The 25,471-nt window shown below is 43.5% G+C and overlaps 1 protein-coding gene across 3 annotated transcripts in view; it reads left to right on the top strand.

Moving 5' to 3' along the window:
* LOC119173003 (uncharacterized) overlaps positions 1-15,487 on the top strand; it is a 222,053-nt gene extending 206,566 nt beyond the window's left edge. For all 3 annotated transcript variants that reach the window (XM_075892022.1, XM_075892021.1, XM_075892023.1), the window contains exons 7-11: positions 5,085-5,239; positions 8,593-8,671; positions 10,966-11,134; positions 13,009-13,159; positions 14,932-15,487. In XM_075892022.1, coding sequence (XP_075748137.1) covers positions 5,085-5,239; positions 8,593-8,671; positions 10,966-11,134; positions 13,009-13,159; positions 14,932-15,110 — 733 coding nt within the window. In that variant the 3' untranslated portion in view covers positions 15,111-15,487. The remainder of the gene's footprint in view (positions 1-5,084; positions 5,240-8,592; positions 8,672-10,965; positions 11,135-13,008; positions 13,160-14,931) is intronic.
* The last annotated feature ends 9,984 nt before the right edge of the window (positions 15,488-25,471 follow it).

Genomic DNA, 25,471 nt, shown 5'->3' with positions numbered 1-25,471 from the left:
TGGCCCTAGCTTCATGTAGACAGCACCCCTGGGCTGACCCACACCGGTGAAATTGGCAGTCACCTTTTCCTCTCTCTTTATCTCCCCATATCTTGTCTTTCTCTCCTGTTTTATATATGTCCTATTATCCTTTTTTTTCAATTTACTCCCAATTTTTCTGGTGGTGAGGGTTCAGTTTATGTAATTGCTCAAAATAGGACAGTTAAATTTGTTATACAAGCCATTTACGACTGGCGCTCACGTTTCCTCCGCGTCTCATAGCGTCTCCTTGTTTGGCTCCATGGTGAACGGCAGGAATGGCTGCCGAATAAACATCCCCCATGGGATCTCCTCGTCTTTTTTGCAATTCATCGCCCCTCAAAAAGGCGGTGCACCAGTGCACTTTAGGACCACAAAGTTTATTGTGACAGCAGAGAAAAAAAGGCAAAAAATGTCACCTTTTTTCAGTATCAAATTCAGTGTTTGATGCAAATCCTAAGGGCGGGCTACGAAGCCTTCGAAAAAACCAGTAGTGATCTCCTTCTCAAACTGAAAGACTATACGCAATACGAGTGACTACATAGGCTGGTCACCCCATCACCGTGACACCCCGCCGAACACTGAACAGCGTCAAGGGCGTCGTATCAGATGATGAATCTGTCCGAGAAGGAACTTTTGATGGGATGGAAAGAGGTGAATGTCACGCAGGTGCAGCGAATAAAAACGAGGAGAGATAACGAAGAAGTGCCAACAAAACACATTATTCTTACCTTCGCATCTATGCCTTTCCTACTGAAATAGTAACTCTATATTTGAAACTACCTGTAAGACCCTCCATATCCGACCCGCGACGCTGCTTTATATGCCAGCGCTTTGGCCATGGCTCCCACAGGTACCGAGTTCAGCTTAATTGTGCCAACTGGGGCACTACTGGACTCTTCATTGATGAATAATGAAAATTGGAATTACACTGCATCGATTCTAAAGGTGACTACCCGGCCTATTCCAGATCCTGCAGGGCGTGGAAGTGAGGAAAAAGTCTCAACAACAAAAATCAAACTAGACCTAAGCTTTCGTGAAGCTCGGCAGCATGTCTCTTCGCACTTTGCAGAGAAGCCATCATATGCCGAAGGGTTGCATGAGGGGTGAGCACCACGATGGCTTATGGCGGTGCCCTGCACAACGCCTAGCATGTCGAAGAAAACTCCATCAACTCTCTCGGGGGAGCAGCCTCGGTTGCTCGCCCTCCCTCAACACGGCCTCTTCGATCTTCCCTGTGATGCATGGGAACAGCCAGGGCGGCAAACCAACGAAGAAAATCTAATCGACCTCTGGCCAGGGAGGTTCCAAGGTTCCGTTCACCATGACGAAGCCTTACATACGTACACGGCCGTCTGGCGCCTCTTTGGATGCAATAGACACAACTGGTTCATCAGCGCAGACTGCGCGGAAGGAGCGCCGAGATCCTCTCGGGAACTTCAAAAGACAAAACATAATTTCAATGCCTCCCAAAGGCTGTATAGAATACGACACTTTTTTGAATACGAGTCACTTCCATTTCGTTATACGAAGCACTACTTCAATCCCAGTATGGAAACACAAATAATGCAGTGGAATATCAGAGGACTGCTTAACCTCGATGATGTTCAAGAACTCTTAGACAAACATTCACCAAAAGTGCTGCGTGTACAAGAAACACTCTTCAAATTTCCTAGGTTTCTATGTGATATGCCGAATGGACCGAAATGATGCTGTGGCGTCATCTGGTGGCGTGGCAACATAGTTTGTTAAGATGTAGCATGTACAAACATCTACAACTACAAACAGCCTTTGAGGAAGTGGCTGTTCGAGCAGGCCTGAATATACTCGTCACTATCTGCTCTATTTACATACCCCCACATTATTGTCTTGAAAAATGTGAATTACATTTTTGGATGTCCTAACGACCAGACTGTTGATAGCTTGCCGACCGGAACCAGAATGACCCTTGGGGACTTGAATATAAACAGCTGTCTATGGGGTGATTGTCGCTGCGACGCTCGAGCTTGCCTAATTGAACCGTTCTTGTTCTTGTGTACTTCGACGAGGAAGCCGACACAAATTCTTACGCCACAAACTTCGATCTGGGCGCGGTAGTCGTACAACAGCAGGAGGAAGTTGAAAAAGTCATCTCTTACCCAAGTCACACCCTATAACGCCTAGAGTTCAACTACAGCACCACAGAAAATGAGTAACTTGCCGTCGTGTGGGCACTAACTAAGTTTTGACCTTACCACTACGGACGCCCCTTCAAGATAGTGACGGGCTCGCTGTGTTGGCTTGCGAACCCGAGAGACCCTTCTGGACGACTAGTCTGGTGGAGCCTACGGCTGCAGAAGTATGGCGTCACTATCGTTTAAAAGTCGGGTCATGCGGACGACGGTGCAGACACGTTGTCACGCGCGCCAGTTGAGCCTCCCGCTCAAAACCTCGAAGACGACTGCGCTTTCTTGGACCCGTAAACATATCAGACTTAGCTACAAATCAGCAAGCGGATGTTTAATTGCGACCTATATTTCAACGTTTCGAAGGCCGCAGTGTATTTCTACCCGTGGATATAGCTCGCGGATTGTCATCCTTTTGCTTGTGACAGGGCGTGTTGTACAAAAAAAAACGCAGGTGCCAATGAAGAAACTTATCTATTGGTTGTTCGAAAAGGGCTTCGTGACCCAAGTCTATTTTCTTGCCATTCAAAAACCTTCATCTGTCCCCTACTCGAACACTCGCTAGAGTGTGCAAGTCTTACTATTGGCCGAAACTTGCTGCTTGCGTTAAACAACACGTCCAAGCCTGCCGCGAATTATAGTGTCGAAAATCCCCGTCTGTGAAGCCTGCAGGATTATTTCACCCTATAAAGCCACCCAAACCACCTTTCGATCAGGTCGGCGTAGATCTCCTGGGCCTGTTTTCTATGTCATATTTGGGAAACAAGTGGATAATCGTCGTTACAGATTATTTTATCCGCTACGCAGAAACAAAGGCTCTTCCCAAAGGTACAGCTTCTGAAGTTGCTCACGTTTTCGTAGCGGGAATGGTAATACGCCATGCTGCTCTATTCTGCGTCATCACAGACCGAGAAGCAGCGTTTACGGCAAGGCTTCCTGAGCACGCTTTCCAGCTGAGTTATACCATGCATCGCCGTAAAGCCTGTCCCCCAAAAATGAAAAGGTTGACAGAAAAACTGAACAAAACGGTTACTCATTTGCTGGCTATGTACATAGACATACTGCACAAGACGTGTGACGACTTTTATGAGGTACTGCTTTACGTAACATTCGCAAACAATACCACTACGTGAGAGACAATACGCTTCACGTCGTTTTCATCTTCTATACGGTCTTGATGCCCAGGCGATGTTGGATGACCTGCCCTTATGCAACATTGACAGAATCGACAAATATGATGAAGATGCCAAGTGTTTTGTTCAACGAGTTGAGGAAGCGTGCCAACTGACCCGTCTGAACATAAAACAACAGGACATCGGCACACAGCGCTACAAACTCCGCCACAGACAAGTCGACTACCGACCGGGTGACCATGTGCTGGTTTGGCCTTGTTCGCCGCAGAAGCATTTCTGAAAAAAAAATGTGGCTGATCTTCTTGTATAGAAATTGATATAACACGAACGTGAAATGCGTCCTTACAGAGGTAGTTGAGCGTTCAATTGGGCAATCTCTCTGGAACGGCTAGAAATTTTGAAGCCCCGTTTAAAAACGGCAAGCTGCTCATACCTTGCAGCTCACACCTCAAGCAGAAAGCCCGCATGAAATCAGCATACACCTGACGAGCGCAGACTGATTTCTTTCACGCCCTATACCAAGCTGATCAGTAGCACGACCTCCGTACCGAGCTTGCGGCTGTGGTGGCTACATCCTCACCATGGTTTTATTATGACAACCTTTCACAGTTCACTATCACTGCACATTTTTCACGTCACTGCCAGTTTTAATACTTCTATGTTTTTATTTGCGTTACCCAGAAAAATTTTGTGGCCCCTATACAGCCACGTACCATATCATAGTTCACTTCTCTTGTTTGCTGAAATGACGCCCTGTTGCCACCAATTGGCCCTTGCGCCATAAAGCATCACACACACACACAAAAAAAGAAAACTGTTGGTGATGATACGCATACCCTCTCTGGTCTTAGTTGACCCTTTTGAAGTTCAGTCACATTGAAAGTTGGGCAAGTTGGTGATAGTTCATGTTTACTTACGAAGCTGTCATGTGGAAAGATGTACATTGGCCAAACTGGCCGGTGCGTGCATAAAAGAATTTCGGAGCACAAGAAAGGATTAGCAAGTGATGCTTACTCTCACATTAGGGGGCATTGTTCAGAGTGCGCTTCGCTGTTCCCTGATACTAAAATACTTTCCAGTCACAGGGATCGGATGACTAAGTAATTTATCGAGGCATTCCGCATCGTATAAAGAACAGACAAATGTATTAACCAAGCATCGGTTAGTTCAAGCGACAGCGAATTGTGCTTTTTGAAAAATATTCTCCAACCACTATAGTAACACCTGGTACACATCGTGTTGTATAATAACCGGGTTTATTTCTGCGAAATAAAGTAGTTGCGAGTGCAGTGGTGTTAGTTTCATTCCTTTTGTGCCTGTCTCTGTGCGCTGCTTCCTAATTAAACATGATCTTATTGAACATATTTCTAGAAGAATTGCCTATATAATAAAACAGCGTATCAGTGCTTCTTGATTGCTGAAGTTAAAGAGTAGTTTTACGTGAGTTATGTGACGTTGATTGCCAGCGCAATGCTGAGGATGTGATAGGGGAAAAGAGAATCATGTGTTGCCTGCTTTACATGGACTCGTGGCAAGTTGGGCAGATATGCTACACTAATTTTGTATTTACTTTGCGCTTGCCCTCTTGCAATAATGAACACCCTGACCAATCAGAGGGCAAAACAGAACGTGTTTCAGGGAAGTCGTCAGTTCTCAAACGAGTCACGTGGTCAATGAGAGACTGTTCAGGAAGACGTGGGATGCAGAGTTCAAGCATCAGAGCTGACTGCCCGCACTGCATTTGCCTCTCTTCTTTCTACACGTGCAGGGTAAACACCGGCACAGCGGTGGTGTTCACCCTGCCGCCTCCGCAGTGCAGCATGGAGGTGCGCCTGGGCTACGGCCTCTCCGGTCCTCGGGCACAGGGACCAGTCACAGTGGGCGACCCGCTCACTCTCGTCATCACTATGACCAGCGTGCTGCGTAGGTGTCACGTCGTGTATTGTCTCGTGCAACGAAATAGCAGTTTTGTTTGCGCTTTATTGACCGTATAATAATCAGGTCGACTGAATGACAACAGTGTTTTATTCGAGATTAGCACAAAGGTTACGATTGCAGAAAACAAGCCAAAAGTAAATCCCTTTGCAGTTGTCCAACAATGTTTGCTGCGGGGAACGCTTTAAAAGGGGCCCGATTTCGAGCTAAAAGCGGCCCCAGTAGTCATGTCGTTTCACTTTATCGCAAAACTTGTAGCTAAACTAAAGAAAAACAGTTATTATGACTAGAGCTTTTATTATCACACAATAAATGTGATTTTGATCATGTAAAGAAAATTCATGAAAGGTATAAATTTTTTTCTCTTGCATTGTCTGGAAGGCAGAGATGCCAAATGGTTCAATAATTTTTTTATTCATTTATTTATTTACTTAGCACAACGCTAATACCAACAAACAGGAAAGTGGATGAAAAATAACTAAAAGTAGTAGAATACAGCAAGCAAAACTAACATTTAACTGACTTCTAACAGGCTGGTTAGTGTTTGCGAAAATATATTTACAGCGTCACGAACACGAACATCATTAATAATAGAGGAATTCTACTCGTTTCTTGCGCGTGTTAGAACAGCTTCGGGTTGCATGACGTAGAACGCCTACCTCACAGAGATAACCAAGGCAGGGGGACCGAAAGTGCGGTGACACAACAAACGTGTCGTGAAGGACATGATGGTGCTATATACAATGAAATAAATCCAAGTGCCAAAACCTTCGATGTGTAGTAAGATTTGGGGGGAGAAAGGCTAATATCGTGAACTTAATTCTATCAGCGTGATTTAGTTAAAAAGAATATCATGCCCCGCCACAGTTGTCTAGTGGCTTTGGTACTCGGCTGCTGACCCGCAGGTCGCGGGATTAGATCCCGGCGGTGGCGGCTGTATTTTCGATGAAAGCAAAATTCTGTCAGTTCGTGTGCTTAAATTTAAGCGGAAGGTAAAGAACACCAGGTGGTAGAAATTTCCGGAGCCCTCCACTACGGCGTGTCTCATATTCATATGGTGGTTCCAGGAAGTTATCTCCCTACAATTTTTATTATTGTTAAAAAAATTATCACATTCTTTCTGTTTGCATTACGCGTAATGCAAACGTATCAATAATTATGTCAAGTGACAAATGCCAATGCAAGGATGAAGAGTTAAATGGGCAGGCTATTAGTGTTGCCTTGAGTTTTCGGATGATTACAAATCATATTTAGCACCAGGTTGTGAAGCAATTGTATCCGAATGGTTAGTACGTATAAGTTCAGAGTGCAGTATAAAGTTATGCAGGATAGACTCCTCGCCAGAGTAATTTGGATCATTCCAGCATACAAGCCAGTAGAAACGTCTAACATTTGTAGAAGTTTGACTGGCTCATACTGAAACCGGCAGAAAGACCACTGGACGTGGAAATGCAAGCTGCCTTTCCTTGGAGGCACGCACCGATATAGATTAATAAATTTACAACAATAACAGAACTGCTTCACTTTCTTGTAATTTTTTAGTTCCATAAAGCTCACTCGAGAACATGCACCGTGCTTTAAACATTAAAAAAAACTGGTGCTATATCAGATAGTGGGCCGCGTGAGCATTGTGCTAGCCACGTGTTTGTCGATAAGCGCGCAACTTCGTCTTTGCAGGCGCGCCGTGCATTGCTTTTGTGGGCATCGATGCGTGCGCATGCGCGAACGCGACAGAAAAAAGTTGCAAGGAGGGAGTGCGCAAATAATAGAAATATTGAAAATATGTGGCGTTTAACGTCTCCAAACCACCATATGATAATGAAGGACGCCGTAGTTGATGGTGCTGGAGACCTCGACCATCCGGTGTTCTTGAACGTACATACACATTGCACAGTGCACGAGTCTGTAGTGCTCACCTCCATCGAACTGATGCGGCTGCCGCCTGCAACAACCGGAACTGAACTTGCGTCATTCAGCTCAGCAGCCGAGAATTGAAGCCGCTACACCACCGTGGCCGTAGTAAGAAAGTTGGCAACTGAATGAGTAGAAACAGGACATTGCAGCCAAAAAGTATCCAATGCGCCAACCTCAACCCACATGAGTGAATTAAATCTCGCGATGTGTGGCGGAGAATTCCTTTGCGAATCACCGCGAACAAATTATCCACCCGACCAACCGAGATCGATATCTGCAGTCTACAGAACTAACAACACTTATCTATCATCGAAGAAAAGCCAAAATTTCATTCGACGTCGGCAATGTTTTCATCTTTTTATAGCTCAGTTACATCATGATTGCAGGTGATGCAGTTTCACGGTATTTTCTTCTAATCGTACTATGTACTTCTCATTGCGAGTACGTGTACACCACATCATGTTTTCTGGTGGGATTATTGAATCTATAGAAAAATATTACCAGGAAAAGAGCTCACAGGTATAGTGTTTTCGAGAATGCCAAATATCTGTAACATATCATCCAAGAGCCACATTGAGTTTCAACTGAATAATTCCGTATATTTCCCAGCATTCCACAGCCATTTGCGCCGGATCCTATGAGAATAGTTGTTAAACAGTGAACTGAACCACACAGCTTTTGGCCTTGAATTCTGTGCTTGAACTACTGTTCTAGCGCATTAGTTTGCCTTTTGGTATGACCTAAATGTTCAAATTATCTTCGCTACATTTTACAGTCTTCTTCTCGGTATCTGTGAGCACATACTAAACTGTCACTTTTCTTTTGGTATAAATGCACAATTGCTTATCAATTAACTAGATCCGAAGATGCCCTGTGAAAATTCTGGGGCATCAAGCGGTATTGAAAACGTTCGTTCCTCCCCCTTTTAATTCTTTTGGTGATTTGCCAGCTGTTGCTTCAGTAAGAATAACATTCATGGCATTGCGAAAGCGCACTGCATAGATTCTATCGTGGAGTCGTCTTTTATGTCAGTTCTACCATGCTATCTCAGACGGTTATTTTTAGATCAACGTTTATTTAAACCGGTTGATTCATTCTCAGTGGTTAAAGAAGCAGCACGAATATAGGATGGACACAGAAGTTGGGAAACAAATAGGCTTGCATGCCTTATCGGCAGCTGTATTATGATTCCAGAATATTACCAGAGCTCGTGCGTTATACAGCGTAAATTTTGGTAGATTTCTATTTTTCTCTGTCTTTTATTTTTTTTCCCACGAGAAGTAGGCCCTGATAAAATCGAATGAAAGGTGACACACCACTCTTCTTTATTTTATTCTCCTCTGCGGATTTCAGATGCTTCGTAGTTTCGAGGCAAAAAGTTTCGTTGAGCGTTAGGGAATTCTTTGTTTTGTCTGCTCTCTTCGCAGGGGACGTCGATATCCTCGTGAGCAACTGCGTGGCTCACAACGGAGCCGACCAGAAGCTGCAACTCGTTGATGTGCACGGGTGAGTGCTGCAGTTCACTTACTTGGTTGTATAATGTTACAGTGAACGCTTCAGGGGGGTGCAAGCTGTAGAATACCATTCTTTGAAACACCGTTGAATCCTTGTTTTCCCAGATGAAAAAGCAAAGCATGTTCATGTACGTAACTCGTTATAATTGATTTTGCTAGCAAAGATCTAAACCGGGCTGTTCGCTAATTCACTGCAGTTGTTTGTGCGGGCCTCGGCCACTGTCGCTAAATTGTCGGCTCGATTCTCTCGGTTTTACTTGAATAAAGTGCGGTCGCGGTACATTTTCGTTATATTGTTTTTTCGCAGCTGCATGTTCCTCGGAATTATCTAATTACATAAAGTTCCCCAGAATTTGGTATGCATGGCGGCTACACTAAGACTGTATGTAAAGACGCTTCCGCAGAACTGGAGGGAAAAGGGATAGACTCCCAACCGACGTTGACGTTTGCAGTCTCTATTGGCTTCCTTCCCTATTGGCCGTTCTATCCCGAGGAAGCTATCATGTCTTGGCAAGAGGCCCCTAGAAAATTCAATGTCTGAAATTCACTTGCTAGACAGCCAGCCTACAGCTAAGCAGTAGAAAAAAACGATGAATGCATGATCTAACTCCCTTTATCAAACATACTGGAGTATTCTCTAATTATTGACATCGATAGTTTTTTGCCCATAGGTCTATTTCATGATACTGAACATGATCGAAGTCATTAGGAAAATTACGTATTTGCTAACACGCAAGAAACTTACACCAACATATTCAATAGCGACTAACTAGATCATTTCATCGGTGCCAGTTGAAAAACTTCAGTGCATTTGTCACACGCACAGCACTACCAGAGCGGCGTTATCATCCACGCGCGTGGAACATTTACTATGTAATGCCGCTTCTCTGTGTAATGCCAAGTGTGCGAACTTGTGCCACGGGCAAGTTTACAACCCATTTCCCGAGTCTGTTCTCCTTAAACTGAATATCTGCTGTTGTTTTTATTCGAGTTTATGAATGAATCTCGTTTTTGAGAGCCCCCGATGTACTTGTAAAGTTCCTTGATGGCTTCAAAATTTTTATTAAAGAACCATCATTGACTATTTTGTATGCTCAAAAATATTTAATAATTCAAAAGATTGTCTTTAACCACATTTTTTTACACAAGCTTGTACTGATCACGCCTATGGGGCCAAGCTGTTGCTTTTTCAACACACTTAAAGCTACAAATAATATTTATAACAATATAATATATTATAACGATTTAGAAAAGCAATAAACGACGAGAAACATTGATATGTCGTGTTTTAGTGTGCCAAAACCACCATATCATTATGAGAAACGTCGTAGTGGAGGACTCTGGCAATTTCGACCACTTGGGCTTCTTTAACGAGCACCCAAATCTGGGCACACGGGCCTGCAACATTTCCGCCTCCATCGAAAATGCAGCCGCCACACACGGGATTTGATCCCGCGACCTGCGGGTCAGCAGCTGAGTACCTTAGCCACTAGACCACCGCGGCGGGGCAAGTACAATAGGCAGGTGGTTGGCAACGAATAATCCAATAAATGTCAGGGCAAGTAAAGCACGAACAATTAACGCAAGAATCATGCTGTTTACAGTGAATAAGTAATTGCCAACATATCAGAGGTCGTTTCACTCGTATACCTGCAAACCAGGTGCCACCAAAGTGACATGAATAGTCTCCGTCAGTTTTCTTCGATCACGACTGACTGGGGAAAATGAATTAATCACGCTGTACCTTTAGTGGATTTTGTTGCAGCAGCTTAAGCATGCTGCTAGCCGTAATTACTCGATTGATGAAGCACAAATATATCATCAACGTTTATTAATGGGTCACTCAATCAATCGCGCCCAAGGGTGAAACCACATGAACTGCAGCACGCCCTCGCTATTATTGCTAAGACAGGTCAGAAAGTATGTCTTTTCATATGTTTCTTCACTACAGGTGAAAATAAATATAATAACGAATAATTTATTTAACGATGAGTCAGACATGCCGAATTGAAACGAAAAAGAACCTATGCGCTTAAGCGATATATATTGTTACTGTTTAGATTTCTTTTCATATTTGCCCCCGCCAACAGAGCTATATATAGCTTGCGATGCCTTGCGAAAGGCACCCTATTTCACCTAACATGCAGTATTTGCCCAGAACCTTGTTACATGAGCAGAGTGCGTGTGAAAATATCAATACTTGGACATACTAACTTCCTTTTGGCCAGCCCTGGACGTACCTGAGGTATTCTCTGTATACTTTTTTCTGCGTCCTTGCTCGCGCAGTTGCACCTTGCAGGAGCGTCTTCTGAGTGCCTTCCGAGGTTCGCATTCCACTCGTGCGGAAGGGGGTCAAGAGGTGGCGCTGTTTGCCTTCCTCAAGGCCTTCCGCTTCACAGGCAGCAGGGCTCTGTACGTCGAGTGCGACGTCCACATGTGCCACAGTTCCTGCCCGGTGAGCGCGTGCACGCTTTCTTTACGAAGTGTTGTGCTTGTGTTCTTCAATAAACATTGTACACCTGTGTGAAATCTTGCATGGGAAGCGCCTAGCCAACTGTACTGGGCGCTTCTAGGAAAACCTTCCAAAATTTAGATGAAACTACTAAGAAAGCCCACAGAAGCGATGCTGGAGAAAATGTCCACCGTATCGATCGTTCTTGCGCTTTCAGTTGTCAAATAGTTATGCCTCACTAAGCCACGAATAATGCACCTGTTAGTCTGTGCCTATTCGTCCAGTTTCTTTCTTCGCCTCCAAAGTACGACGAAATTGTACTCTTACCAACTTCCTTAACTTTCCCCGCGGCTTAGTCGGTAAGCTCAGGCTGTATAAAGCGTCCGTACTGTGGTGATGATGCTGCCGTGTTACAAATCAATCCAGGGAAATTTTTCATCAAGCGCAATCAATTTTCCGGGGTCCTGCATGTCTTTATTGTTGATGTCTCTGTTACAACGAATGGTAGCTTTTGTTCTCTAGATTGTTGCCAGTGTCCATTGAACTTGTCTGTCGTACTCAAGCAAAACAACGGTGTCACAGCGTTGTTTTTGAAAAATTTATTGAGAAAAAGACTTCATAAGGCTCTTTATTTCAAGAATAAAGATTTCGAGAGGCGTCTTTATTATAGAATGTCATAACAAATCAGGTGAATTATTACAAACATTGATGTGCGCATAATGACACCGTACTGTTGTAATTTTATATAGTCTGTCGTCGTTCACAAAATTTTGTGAGCCTGTTATCTATATAATTGGTAAGATATTTCGTCAGTCCCGGAAATATAGATGTAGCATCGAGAGCTGATAAAATCTTGGCCCCAAATTATACGATATCGCAGCCAGGTGGGTCATAAAATTTAACATTCTATTCATAATGCAGTTCTTATAGGTAAATAAAGAATAAAAATATACTCCGCAACATTCGGGAGCAGTATTCTACGTTTTCTTACATTTTTTTCTATATTTTTCTCGCTTATTCTTTCAACCTAATTGAAATAGAATTCCTTAAATCACTCAGTTTTAGACCTTATAACATACGTCTTTTTTTAATAAAAACGCACTAATTATTTTTTGCAAGTCAACAAAGTATTGGGTCTTGTGTAAGATAACTGTAAATTATTATTATTATTATTATTATTATTATTATTATTATTATTATTATTGTTGTTGTTGTTGTTGTTGTTGTTGTTGTTGTTGTTGTTGTTGTTGTTGTTGTTGTTGTTGTTGTTGTTGTTGTTGTTGTTGTTGTTGTTGTTGTTGTTGTTGTTGTTGTTGTTGTTGTTGTTGTTGTTGTTGTTGTTGTTGTTGTTGTTGTTGCTGGTGCTGTTGGTGTTAACATCTTGAAAGTGCAACGAAATTGGCCTGCCAAAGCCTCATTGATCTTGTGGTGATGTTCGACCTCGCAAACCGACGAAGTCTCGGCCTTACGAGACAGAGAGTGAGAGCGACATGACCGCTGTCTTGAGAAGCATTTCTGTGACTGAATCTGACGCCTTCGAGCGCACTAGACCCATGGCAGCGGCACATGCCTCAAGCATGATCGAGAGTTTTGGTCTTCTTATATGTGACGCCGGTGCTGCTGTCGCTACAGTCTGAATGGCCATAGACGACATGCACATGAATTATATTGGCTAGCACTAGACGAAATGCAGAAGAATGACAGCAGGAACATGTAAAACGCAGACGAGTGCCTACAGTAGTGCGGAAAAATGTAAATGACGTGCTGTCACAATATTATTCACCATGTTGCTACAGTAACAGTCTTAACTTTTTTTTTTAAAGATTGCATTCAGATAGTCGCTCGTATTTGACCCACGCACGTTTGCTTCGCTGCAGGCGCAGCAGTGCTCGTGGCGCCAGCGCCGCAAGAGATCAGCAGCTCTCGAAGGCAACGACACAGCGACGCCATTCGAGACGCTGAACTTATTCCAGGCCCTCGAGGTTCTCCACACGGACGCGGACGCCCAGCAAAGCCTTCCATACTCTGGTGTGTTGCCACCTCATATCCTGCAACTGCACCATCGCCTACAATTGCGGACGCGTGAAAGAGGCAGATAGTTAAGGCGGCAAAATGGTTGCTTTGTACTTAAAGCTCCGTATACCATTAGTTTCCGCTTGCGCCTAACCCTCTTGCATGAGTGAAACCACACCCATCATCAACTGCTTCAAGAGAGCGTGTGGGTATATACTCACTCGTGGTCACGCGCGCCGCTCTTCCGGTTTACCCCTTCTTCTCTCGGCCTGAATAAGCGAAGCTTGCTGGCACGAACTGAGATCATTCATTATCTCGACCCATACTGTGTTCGTTGTGATTCACGTCCCAAACTTCCGCTTCCATCAAGGATGTAGGATTGCTTCGAAAGCGCTACATAAACCTAGATTGCGTCCACAAACCTAACGTGAATACGTGTGTGTTCATTCTCGAGTCTGACGCTACCAGCTGCCGTCAGAAGCGATAGACCAAGTTGATAAATGAATAATAGAACTTTTTGCAGGAAAAGTTGGTCATTAGTGTCCACGAAAGGTGACTGCACAGCCACAGGCAAGCCCGACAGTATTGGGCCAGGGTCATGTATGCACTTTCTTATTACTCACACGGTTTCATCCTGCCGTACTTGGTCATTTCTTTAGAAAAAATACCAAAGGCCAGCGTAACCGGTGCCGCAGTACTAAACTACAGGCTGCTATTTCGAGCTTTGTTGTGTATGCCGCATTTCTGTGCAATGGAAAACCACTGAAATTTTTATATAGGGGCTCACATTAAAGAACTCTCATCGTAGAAGCTAATCCACAGTCACCCACATGGCGGGCTCCCCATAAGTTATGAGAAGAAGGACCCCAGGGCTATTTTTTATTCCACGTCGCATTTCGAGAATTTCTCTTTTCTTGCCCAAGCGCAATATAAACGAACAAACAACCCCGTTTTCACATTATAAATTCAATGCGTCGGGCTGTCGAGGCAGTGAATATGACGCGCGAGTATGTGCACTGATACAAAGCTCAGAATACAGTTAGTACGAGTACACGCTGTTACTCACGTTCGTACGGTATCAAGTACGCAATTGACCAAGCTATAGAAGCCACCATTTCAAACGAGAGACGTATTACATTAACATTGCCAGGTGCGGCGCACCTTCGTATTGCATGAGTGCGTGATGGAATAATAGGGCTACCTTCCAGCAAAGAAATATTTCCAGGGTGAGCTGACTTTTGTTTTACTCGACTGCATTTCCCACAACTGAATTATTGTCATACCGTGGCAGGAACCTATAATTCACCGACAGCCGCTCTATCGGTTCGTCATGATGTATATTAGGCGGCACTATCCGTGAAGAAACAGTGTTCATCGGGTTATGCTACATCCACCACTGTAAACACTGCAGCTCACCTCTCAGATACACTTTGCTTGTAAAAATATGCTCGAGGCACGAACAGAACAGAACGCGAAAGCTGTGCGTTCCTCCTTGTTGCGCAATGACGTTAGAAACTATCAAGAAACGTCTGTATTTCCACTCCTTTTTCGTATCTGACGTGATCAGAACATTTATTTATTTATTTATTTATTTATTTACTTATTTATTTATTTATTTATTTACTTATTTATTTATTTATTTATTTATTTATTTATTGTGCTACGCACCTGTAATATGTATTCACGGGCCGCTTCGAATATTATTTTAAAGCTCAAGAGCACGCAACTTCATTAATCAGGGCGCAAATTAACGCGTACTTTTTTTTTCTTCTTTTGCATTCTTTCAGATCCCAGTGGCAGCTTGGTGTGCCTGAAGGCGACGGGCTTTGCAGCCGGAGTTGCTCTGATATTCTTGATGATGTCCCTATGTTTTGGACTGTCGGCCTGCACAGTTATTAAGCTCAGGGGAAAGAAGCCAACGAAAGCCGGTCCTGTTGAAGACGATAATCAGCCTCCCGACTACTGAGTTCTGAATTCAAACAAAAGAAAAATAAGCGACAATATCAGCAAGAGCCGTTGGGCCTATCTGAAGCTTCCGTTAGCGACGAACATGTCATAGGGAGCAGTTTTCATGTTGAAAACTTGCATATCCAGTCTTATAGGGTCTCACAAACTCGACTCTCATTAAAGCCGGATACGAAGCAATAGCCAACGGCGTTGTTGAGGCAACAAGTTACCAAACAGTGTAAATAAGCTGCGCAATTTTAAACGCCTATAAGGGTGCTAGAGTGCAGAATCAAGTTTAGTGTCTTCAAGTCATTTTTAAAACTTATTCTGCATTGGCCTACCAGCAGAGTTTTACTAATGTCGAGAGGAAATAAAATTCACGATAGTCGTTCTCAATGTCACGCCTGTTATGCTGTGGTATATATTCGTAGACAGGACAGACTCCTTTGTGCCCAAGCATGGGTGAGCGTACAAAAAAAACACACTCGTGTGAGGCCCGCCATAAGAGACAGAGACAGAAAGATGCATATATTATCAGAGTCGATTTATATATATATATATATATATATATATATATATATATATATATATATATATATAATTTTTGTTAACATAATAGCTCACATTTTCGTTCGTATGTAAGCATTTTAAATATAATCAATGCTATTCGACAATGCGATCGGCTGATTGAAGATTCTATGAAAAAATAATAGTTGCATGAATCATTCGGTAGACGTAAATCAGTGATAGTTCTATCATCTTAAGTGTTGACGCAAGAGAGTGAACTAATATATTGCGGTCATTCGAGTCGGAGTATATATATGTGCATTATAGACATTTTTAAAAACGCCCTCATGGGCGGCACCATAGTCTTTCTTGGGCTGCGCAAATTGACGTGACCCCTCAAAAATGCACTGACAAGGCTGCGCCCTTGGCCTTTCTATTCCCTTGCGCAGCCCATCATTTCTCCCTCCTGTGAAAATGTGTATGCTAAAACGTTAGTCTTCCTTTCGAGCCCTTGCGTGGTACTGCAAACGTGTAGGCGTGGGATGGTTGTGTGAGCAGGTTTCACAATAACACCACACACTACCAGTTACAGAGACGCATATACCCACACCTCACGCTTTAAGCTAAACAGGGCGCAAGCTGTACCCTACCGAAAATTACAGACTCCTGCTCAAACCCCACGTGTATGCATGTCTTGTATCCAGACATTTACACTGCAAACAAATGCATGTCGTGTGGTGAGGTTAGGTCGCCCCCCTGATTCGCATACTGCGGGAGTGTCAGAGCCTAATATACAATTTGAACAATGCCGATTCGTTCATCTCTTCACCCTCCAGCCTCTCATTGCGCTAGAACGCATGGCACACAGCTCCACTCGAACCTGACAGCACAATTGGGACGTACATCGTGTCCAATAAGCACCTTCGAGACAAGGTCTCACAACTGCGTTTGCGGAGGGTGCCCAGGTCCACTAAAAGATGCGGAAATCAAATTGTTTCGATTCGGCAATAAATTTTATGCCATCCTTCTTGTCGCCTTCATTCAACGTATTACACGAATTTAGCATATGCGACACGCTATCAATTCACCTGTAGCGATTACAGGTTAACCTAGCTGTCCCTAGTTGTACTCATTCTAATACTGCAATACTCAGTTTCGCATGTGCATCCCACAGAGCTGAAGCATATTCGAGAAAAAATTTGACTAATGCACTATAAACGTCATGTTTGCCCTGTCGGCTTGCACCTGAAGGATCACAGTGAGGACCCCACAATGTGCGGGGAGCGCAAGCATTTTCAGTGAGATCCTCCCACATCAGCGTTACACTGAAACCTTTATAGGCAACAATATTTCTGAGCACAGTATGGTCACTAGAATAAATTACGCTGACTCACGATCACTTATAAGCGTTAAGAGTCATTGTCCTCTTTTTATTTCAGCTGAGAACAAATAACCGGACTCAGACTCCATGGTTCGATCTGAGTCTGAGTGCATGAGCCGGCTCCTGAGTCCGTTAGCTTAGAATTAGCTAGGACGAACATGGTGTGAATGCTCCTTAACATTGATATCGCGTGCAATAGGGTCTCTTCTTGCTGCCCTTGTTATGGTTCGTTGGAATATGAGTCATGATTGGTTGCGAATGGATTAGGAGATTTTAGCTTAATACCATGAAAACGTAATGTATATTTATCAGCTACATCCCTAGAAGAGTTCAAGGGGGCTGTAATCAAAACATTCCCCTTTGTATGTCATATCTCTGATCAATAAATAAATAAATGGCGTATGAACAATACATTTTCGGAGGAGACGTTAGTATGTACGTCAATATAGGTAATGCTGATAGCAATGCTGCAGATCGGTAGACCGGACAATAGGTCGGCAAAATTATTCGGGACTCACTCAGGCACATTCAAGAAATGTAGCTCGCGCTTTGGACTCACTCGGACTCAAACTAACCATAACATTGCCCAGACTAAATTCAGACTCACACTCATGGCCTGATCGGAGCCTGAGAGAGACCGAGTGGTTCGACGCATGAGGGAGTTCGCCCACCTATGCGTGTAGCTAAGGCTATTACTCACTCTTATTTGGTGCGTTTTCTTTTAACATCTTTGAACAGTGCGGAATTATTCCTGAAAGGATTTGCTATCACATCACGCTATACGACGGTAGCAATCTCATTGACATGAATGAGGAATGAAATTGGCACCATCTTCTGAGACTGACCTGTGGGGCACTTTGTCACAAGAAACGCTACATAAATGCACCTAAGTTCAACATACTGAACAATATTTTTTAATGTGGGCTCCAACTAATTCTGCAAGTTTAGTGCTTATTCCAACTGCACGACGCCTAGAGAGGAATTTATAGGGATGCATTTGGTCAATGGCTTTGGCAATGACCCAACCTATCGCATGTATAGTCTCCGTGTCACTTCGCGCCACTCGAAAGTCTTGATATGAGGTGATGGGCACGGTGACGACACTCAGGCCTTCCATAGAGCCATGATGAAGTTCGTAAAGAAAACAGGCATCCTCTAGGTATTGTAAACTTTATTAGTAATAATATAAAGCATTATTATTTGCTTTATATTATTACCAATAATGTTTATATTATTATTATTATTATTATTATTATTATTATTATTATTATTATTTGTCTTCATTTTTCCCGTACCAAAGAGGGGAAGGGACCCCAAATCAAAAGCTGCAAAACTGCAGCTTGAGTGCACCTGAGGCCCCCCAAAAAAATACATTCATGTAACGTACATGGGAGAAAAAACTAATACGTAGCCAACCAGTGAAAATTCAAAAACATTGCACATACAGGGTCACATACAGTAAATAAAAAAAGAAATAGAACTATGCCAATGGCAACAAAATAGTACTCTTACTAGTAAACAACAAAAAGACCTATACATTGTACCATACAAATTCATCTTTATGTTCTTTGGGTGTTATCATGAGTAGGCGACAATCGTGTTTTTCATATATAGGTTCTAGCGGACCAAGTGTTAAAACATTTTCTAGAAGGATCAGCACTATGTTCAAATAGGGCGGTGAATCGAAACATTTGGATTCTTATTACAATTCATTTTCTGCCATGAACTGGTAATTATAAAAGAGGCCAGGCGAGCGTAGAAGGCGCAGTACTATCCCAGCGAAAGTTAGAAAATGGGCCTTACACAACCTTTGCTAAACACTCATTAAGTAACTGCTGCAGGTACACTTGCTGGGTACCCACTACGGCATTATTAATAATAATTTCTGAGTACCAAACCCCCATTCGCTATGCTATTTTTCGTCCTTCTTCTGAGAAGCGGTGAATTCGCCAGACAATTGCTGGAAATATGTGCCAGTTGTTAATGCAGGGGCTGGCGACGGTGAGAAATTATGTCTGAAGTGGGTTCGTGCCACAGTTATTAGGTGAGTAACAACAACCTTTTATAATGGGTTGGAGAATTGGACGACCCACTGGTTACGCTATTCGCACTGCGCGATGACGGCTTGTCCTTTTGCTGCTCTGAAACGCTTATTACTCATAATAACGCGATTTCTTTCCTGACATCAAGCCTGTCTTAGACAAGTTTGTGAACAACTCTCGAGCACCGGCGTGGCTGAGTGGTAGAATGCTGGGCTGGCACCCATTGGAAACGGGTACGAACGCCACTGTGTTATTAGTACTAAGTTTTTTTGCTAATTTCGCGCGACGTGGTTACAGACACCGACGGTGGTGGCGGACAAATGCGGTGTTGCGGGTTACCAAAGTTGTGATTTCATAACAACTTTCGCTGTAATAAGAAATGTAGCATAGACAAGTACTCGCTGACAGCCTCGCAAGAAATCGATTCCCACAGCTGATGGAATTTTAGCGCGATATAGTTGTATGTGCCGGGTCTGCTAAGGCTCAATTGACGTATTTCCGTTTTGTGAAGCTAGCGAAATGACCACGAGCGCATCCTAAGCATGGCATGTAGGCATGTTCCTACACGTCACGCATCTCATGATTATATGTTTGCAGCAGTCATATACCTTCGTCGTCCATACACGTCACGTAAAACCAAATTCTGTATAGGTGCAGCTCGCAAACAGGCCGCGAGCCTGCTATGAGGCTAGCATGTAGTCATATTTTACATGACACGCATGCCATGATTATTTTTGAACGTGTCATTTACATCCGTAGTCTATTCACGTCACGTAATACCAAATTTGGTATATGTGGAGCTACCTAAATGGCCCAAAGCACGCTATGAGCGTACTATGTAGTCATGCTGTTCATGACACGCATGTCATTATTATGTTTGGATGTGTCATTTTAACGCGACAGCGTTAGAGAGCTTATGTCGCAGAAAACCCACCGCCGTCGTCGGCCCCGTTGGTTGTGCGCGAAAAATCGTCTTTGCGTCTGTGACCGAAAAATTAGGTTGCCGAAATAGCCGCAGGAGGCCGCTACTTGTGCATGCATGCGCGCGCGATCACACTGAAAAGCCGCGTTTACGAAGAAAAAAAAAGTGCTCAAGGTCATGAGGCGCGGTAGTTTCTTTGCCCTGCCACCTCTCCCTGCTCAGCTTTCAGCGCTTTCGTCCGGACGAGAGAAGAGATAATGCCATTGCAGCATGCGACAAACCTTTGTAACTCCACTCTCACTGGACGGATTCTTAAATTTTCTGCGGCGCTGAATTCGTGAGGCAATAAGCTCTTATAGTGAATTCATTCTATGGTCACCTGAAAAAGTGTTTCAGGGCCTCTTTAACACATTTTGTTCGACAGCTGTCACGACAAAAATAAGCCCATTCGGCGATAATAGCGCGCGCTGGTCCAATATACTCTGTGCGTACTTGTGTGCGTGCGTGTGTATGTAACAAAACATATTATTAAGTATGCACTTAGCTGTTGAAGGGTGCTCTAGGGGCCGGATTTCACTGTCACGTTCAACTCTTATAGGCGAAGCCTTCGTAGTCTATTATCGTCACGCGATACCGAATAGTGTATATGTGGAGCTAGCGAAATTGTTTTACATGATACGCATGTCATGATTATCATGTTTCCACGTCTTAGTTGCTTTCGTCTTCCGTTCACGTCATGTAATACCCGATTCGATATATGTGAAGCTAGCGAAACTACCGCGAGCGCATCATGAACGTGGCATGTAGTCACATTTCCACATGGCAGGCATCCCATGTATATGATGTTTGTAGCAGTCATATACGTTCGTTGTCCATTAACGTCATGTAAAACCAAATTCAATAGATGTCGAGCGAGCGAAACGGCCACGAGCACCCTATAAGCGTAGCATGCAGTCATGTTTTACATGACACGCATGTCATGATTACTTTTGGACGTGTCATTTCTCTCCGTAGTCTATTCACATCACGTAATACCAAATTTGGTATATGTGGAGCTAGCTAAGCAGCCCAGAGCACACTATCCGCGTAGCATGTAATCATGTCTTGTGTACATGACGTGCATGTCGTGATTTTGTTTGGACGTGTTATTTACCTTTGTCGTCGATTGACGACCTGTGATACTAAACTGGGTATATGGGAAGCGAGCGAAACGACCTCCAGAGCATCCTGAGCGTAGTATGTTGTCATGTTCGTATACGGCATGCATGCATGTCAGGATTATCAAGTTTACACCAGTCATATACGTTCGTCCTCCATTGACGTCGCATAACACAATATTTAGTATGTGTGAAGCTGGCGAACCCACCGCGTGTGCACTATGAATGTAGCATTTAGTCACAGTTTACATGACACACAGTCATGATTATCCTGTTCAGACGCGTCATTTTACCTTCATCGCATATTATCGTCACGTGATACTCAATTTGGTATGTATGGAGCTACAGCGAAAGGGCCGCAAGCACGTAATAAGCATAGCCTGTAGTCATGTATTACATGACACGCATGCCATAATTTTCACGTTTGGACGTCTCATTTACCTCCATCGTCCATTCACATCGCGTAGTACCAAACTTGGTATATGTGAAGCTAGCGAAACGGCCCCGAGTGCGCTTTGAGTGTAGCATGTAGTCATGATTTACATGACACGCATATCATGATTACCGTGTTTGGACGCGCCATTTACTTTCGTCATCGATTCACGTATACCAAATTTGGTATACCTGGAGCTAGGTAGATGGCTGTGAGCACGCTATGAGCGTAGCATGTGGTCATGTTTTACAAGAGACACATATTATGATTATTCTATTTGCACGTGTCATTTACCTTCGTCGTTCGTTCGCGTCACGTAATGCCAAATTTAGTATATATGAAGCAACCGGAACGGCCGCGAGCGCATCATGAGCGTGACATGTAATCATGTTCCTACATGGTACGCATTTCATGATTATCATGTGTGCACCAGTCATATACCTTCATCGTCCATTCACTCACGTAATACCAAATTTGGTATAGCGGAGCTAGCGAAACGACCGCGAGTGCACCATGAGCACTATGTTTATGTAGTCGTGTTTTTAGTGGCATACCATAGTAGTTTTGCAATATATCATGTGAACGAAAGCACCGAAAGAGCATCAAGACCAAGAATTGCAAATGATGACATTCATGAGATAAATGTAATGATTTTAATGCTACGACTAGTCACCTGCACTCGCCTCACAGTCATGTTATTCCATACCAATTTTCTGTTGATAACATTGTTGAAACGGCCAGGAGAGCTAAAGGTCACTGGCAGATAGATAGATAGATAGATAGATAGATAGATAGATAGATAGATAGATAGATAGATAGATAGATAGATAGATAGATAGATAGATAGATAGATAGATAGATAGATAGATAGATAGATAGATAGATAGATAGATAGATAGATAGATAGATAGATAGATAGATAGATAGATAGATAGATAGATAGATAGATAGATAGATAGATAGATAGATAGATAGATAGATAGATAGATAGATAGATAGATAGATAGATAGATAGATAGATAGATAGATAGATAGGCTCAAAGTCACTGAAGTTCACTAATAAATGCTTCGCGTTTAAGAAAGCTTTTTTTTCGTATTTGCTGCAGTTGCGACTCAAGCCGATGCCCAGCAATTCAGACAGTTCGTCGTACTCTCACAACACGCTGTTCGCTTCCCCTATGTCTTACAACGATGTAACTCTGCGTAAACAACGTATGCCATGACGTACACGAATAAGAATTCCATTGAGTGGCCCCCTCTGTTTCCTTGTACCATGACAGTTCGCGCTGTCGGTGTTGCAGCGTCTTCTGCAACCAGCTGCTCTACCTCGATCTCTTCTAGATGGAGATACAGGATTTGTTCGTGGGTTACCGCGCTCCCAAACAACGGGTTTGCAAATAACCTCGTGACCATCTAGGCGCCAACACCGCCGATAGGTTTCGCGGCCAGTTGCTCACGCAAGAGAAAAAAATTTCCACCTTTGGCGTAAAGCTTTGTGCTGGGCTTCTTCACCGAAGGTGGCATCCTGGAGGGCGACCAAGCCATTTGGCATCTCTGTGCTCGGGAGTGGGGCGAATGGCTCTTTCCAGCCTCGACATGGCTTGCCATGAATGTGGGTGGCATGTTCCGACAGGAACCGCTTATCTTCACACGTGGCACCGGGTTTATGGCCACGCACAAGCATGGGCCCAGGAACTCCAGCATTGCTTATGTCTGGGGCTTCGCGCATGCGTAGTACATTCGCCGCAACATCCTGGACACGCAAGCCACTTGGGTACCCTGCAATAAAACTCCCCAACGTCTCAGAGTACCTCGGGAGGTCTGTCGCTCAGAGCGCTTTGTTCCGTGACGGGTAGGGGAGAGTCGGTAAAGGAAGGCATAACCTTTCAATACACTCGATCACGACATCTAATTCCCTTTTGTACGACAGTCATATCTGCCTTAACGAGCCAAAGCGACAGATTCAATGACGTCAGGTGCGCCCATATGCCCGTACGCTGACTAAAACTATTCTCAATCAAATCAGCTAACCAGCCTAGTTGCAACGCATTCATCTTTTAGCCACTTTGCGCGAAACAAACAAAAACGAAGGCTTAAGATGAAAGGGCAATGGCAATCTTTTGCGCTCGTATGTTTTACTCTTGTCTTCGTCCTCGTTTGTCTTGTGCTAAGTGGCTAAAAGATAAGAATATTCATTCAATACATTTGCAAGAGCCATCAGATTGCGACACGGTGTAAGAAAAATAATTTAGTTGTGGACACTTTGCACCTGCCGCAGCGTAAAAGCGCATCTATGTAATGTTCATCTTTAGTACAGGCGTTGGCTGCAGTTTCGTGGTACAAAGCGGCGGGGTGTTGCGACGGGGCAAGGGGGGCCTAAAGGGACTGCGCGAGATTAGGCCGACGCATGTTTTAGGAGCGAAGCTCCTTGGAATGTGGGTCGTTCCCTCGTCGTTGTATGTTGTAGTAGCCACTTCTAGTTAGTTTTAGGAACTGCTTACTAGGTGGCGTTATGTGTAAGTCCTTGGATTTAAGATTCTAAATTTGCACCAATATGTAAGACACGTAGAGTCCGAGAGAGAAATCGTCGTAGGCACGAGGGCTGAGCAAATTCAGACGTAAGGTATATTAAAATGCAGTGTGGCAGAAATAGGTTGAAGTGGAAAGAGATAAAAGAATAGCTAAGGGAGGAGAAGCTGATGGTATATGGGTTTGTAGAAACACATCTTAGGGACACGAAACAACTACCTAGCCATCCGGAGTATGCATGGGAATATTTTAATAGAACAGAAAGCAGCAAAAAGGTGGAGGGTGGTGTTGGGGCACTTATTCATAAATGTACAGACTTGCAAAGGATCAAGCAGAAGTGCAGGGAACACATGTGGTTTAAAAAAAAGTGGCAGGGAAGATGATGCTCTTGGGTTTTGTATACTTGTGGACAGGGGTAAAAGCCAGAGAGTAAAACCAAGAGGTGCAGTGCATAGAACATTCCAATAAAGAATTAGGAGAACAGTGCGAGGTAAATATATTAGGAGATATGAATGCACACATGGAAGATATAGATAAATATATTGACCCAACAGGCAGAGTGGTAATGTATATGTGGAAAAGGCATGATTTGTTATTTTGCAACAGTAAGTAGAAGTGCGAAGGGCAGATAACATGGGAGGTGGGAAGGCTGCAGTCGACGATAGATTACGCAATGATGTCACATAGGTTGTATTATTGGCTAAAAGTGATGAACATTGATGAATATGGGTCCAGAAGCATAGGTAGTGATCACAAATGTATCATGCTCAGTTTTGGAAGCGAAATGAAAATGGGAAGGAGCCATTATGAGCAAATGCAAGGTAATATTTTTTCAGAAGGTATATTGAAATAGAAACTGAATATATTGAAAAAATAATACCCGAGGATACTAAAACTGAGTAGACGTACACAAATCTAACTCGATTGTTCGAATTAGAGCTTGCTAAGGTACGAGTCAAATCAACCGGGAAAAGCAGACACAAAATCCAAGAGCTCATGGGATGAGAAGTTAAGAGAGCCTTGGTAAGATGTCAGGAAGCCTCCAGGAAAAACAGGTATGCTAAACAGAGGGGTGAACCGAATATGATCTGAAAAGAAAATGGGATAACTTTTTGACTTGCAGAAAGAAAGCGTCCAAACTCATCAGTGAAAATATTAGAAGAAAGGGGGCCCAATGGATGGTGGAAGTAAACACAAAGATAAAAAGGCAGCTGCAAAGTTTTGGAACCATCTCAATTCTCTGAGTAACACGACAAGCATTGAACAGAGGTTTATATTTAAGTTCAAGGGGTTAGACTTGAACGGGATAAGGCAATGGGATATATAAGAACAATGACGGCAGGAATTTTTAAACACCAAGAAAGCGCTGCAAGCATTGTACCAAGTGAAGATGCACGAATCAGCGCAGA

Source organism: Rhipicephalus microplus, chromosome 4 (assembly GCF_043290135.1).
Source record: "Rhipicephalus microplus isolate Deutch F79 chromosome 4, USDA_Rmic, whole genome shotgun sequence".
NCBI classification, from domain to species: domain Eukaryota; kingdom Metazoa; phylum Arthropoda; class Arachnida; order Ixodida; family Ixodidae; genus Rhipicephalus; species Rhipicephalus microplus.
This window is presented reverse-complemented; position numbering and strand designations above follow the sequence as displayed.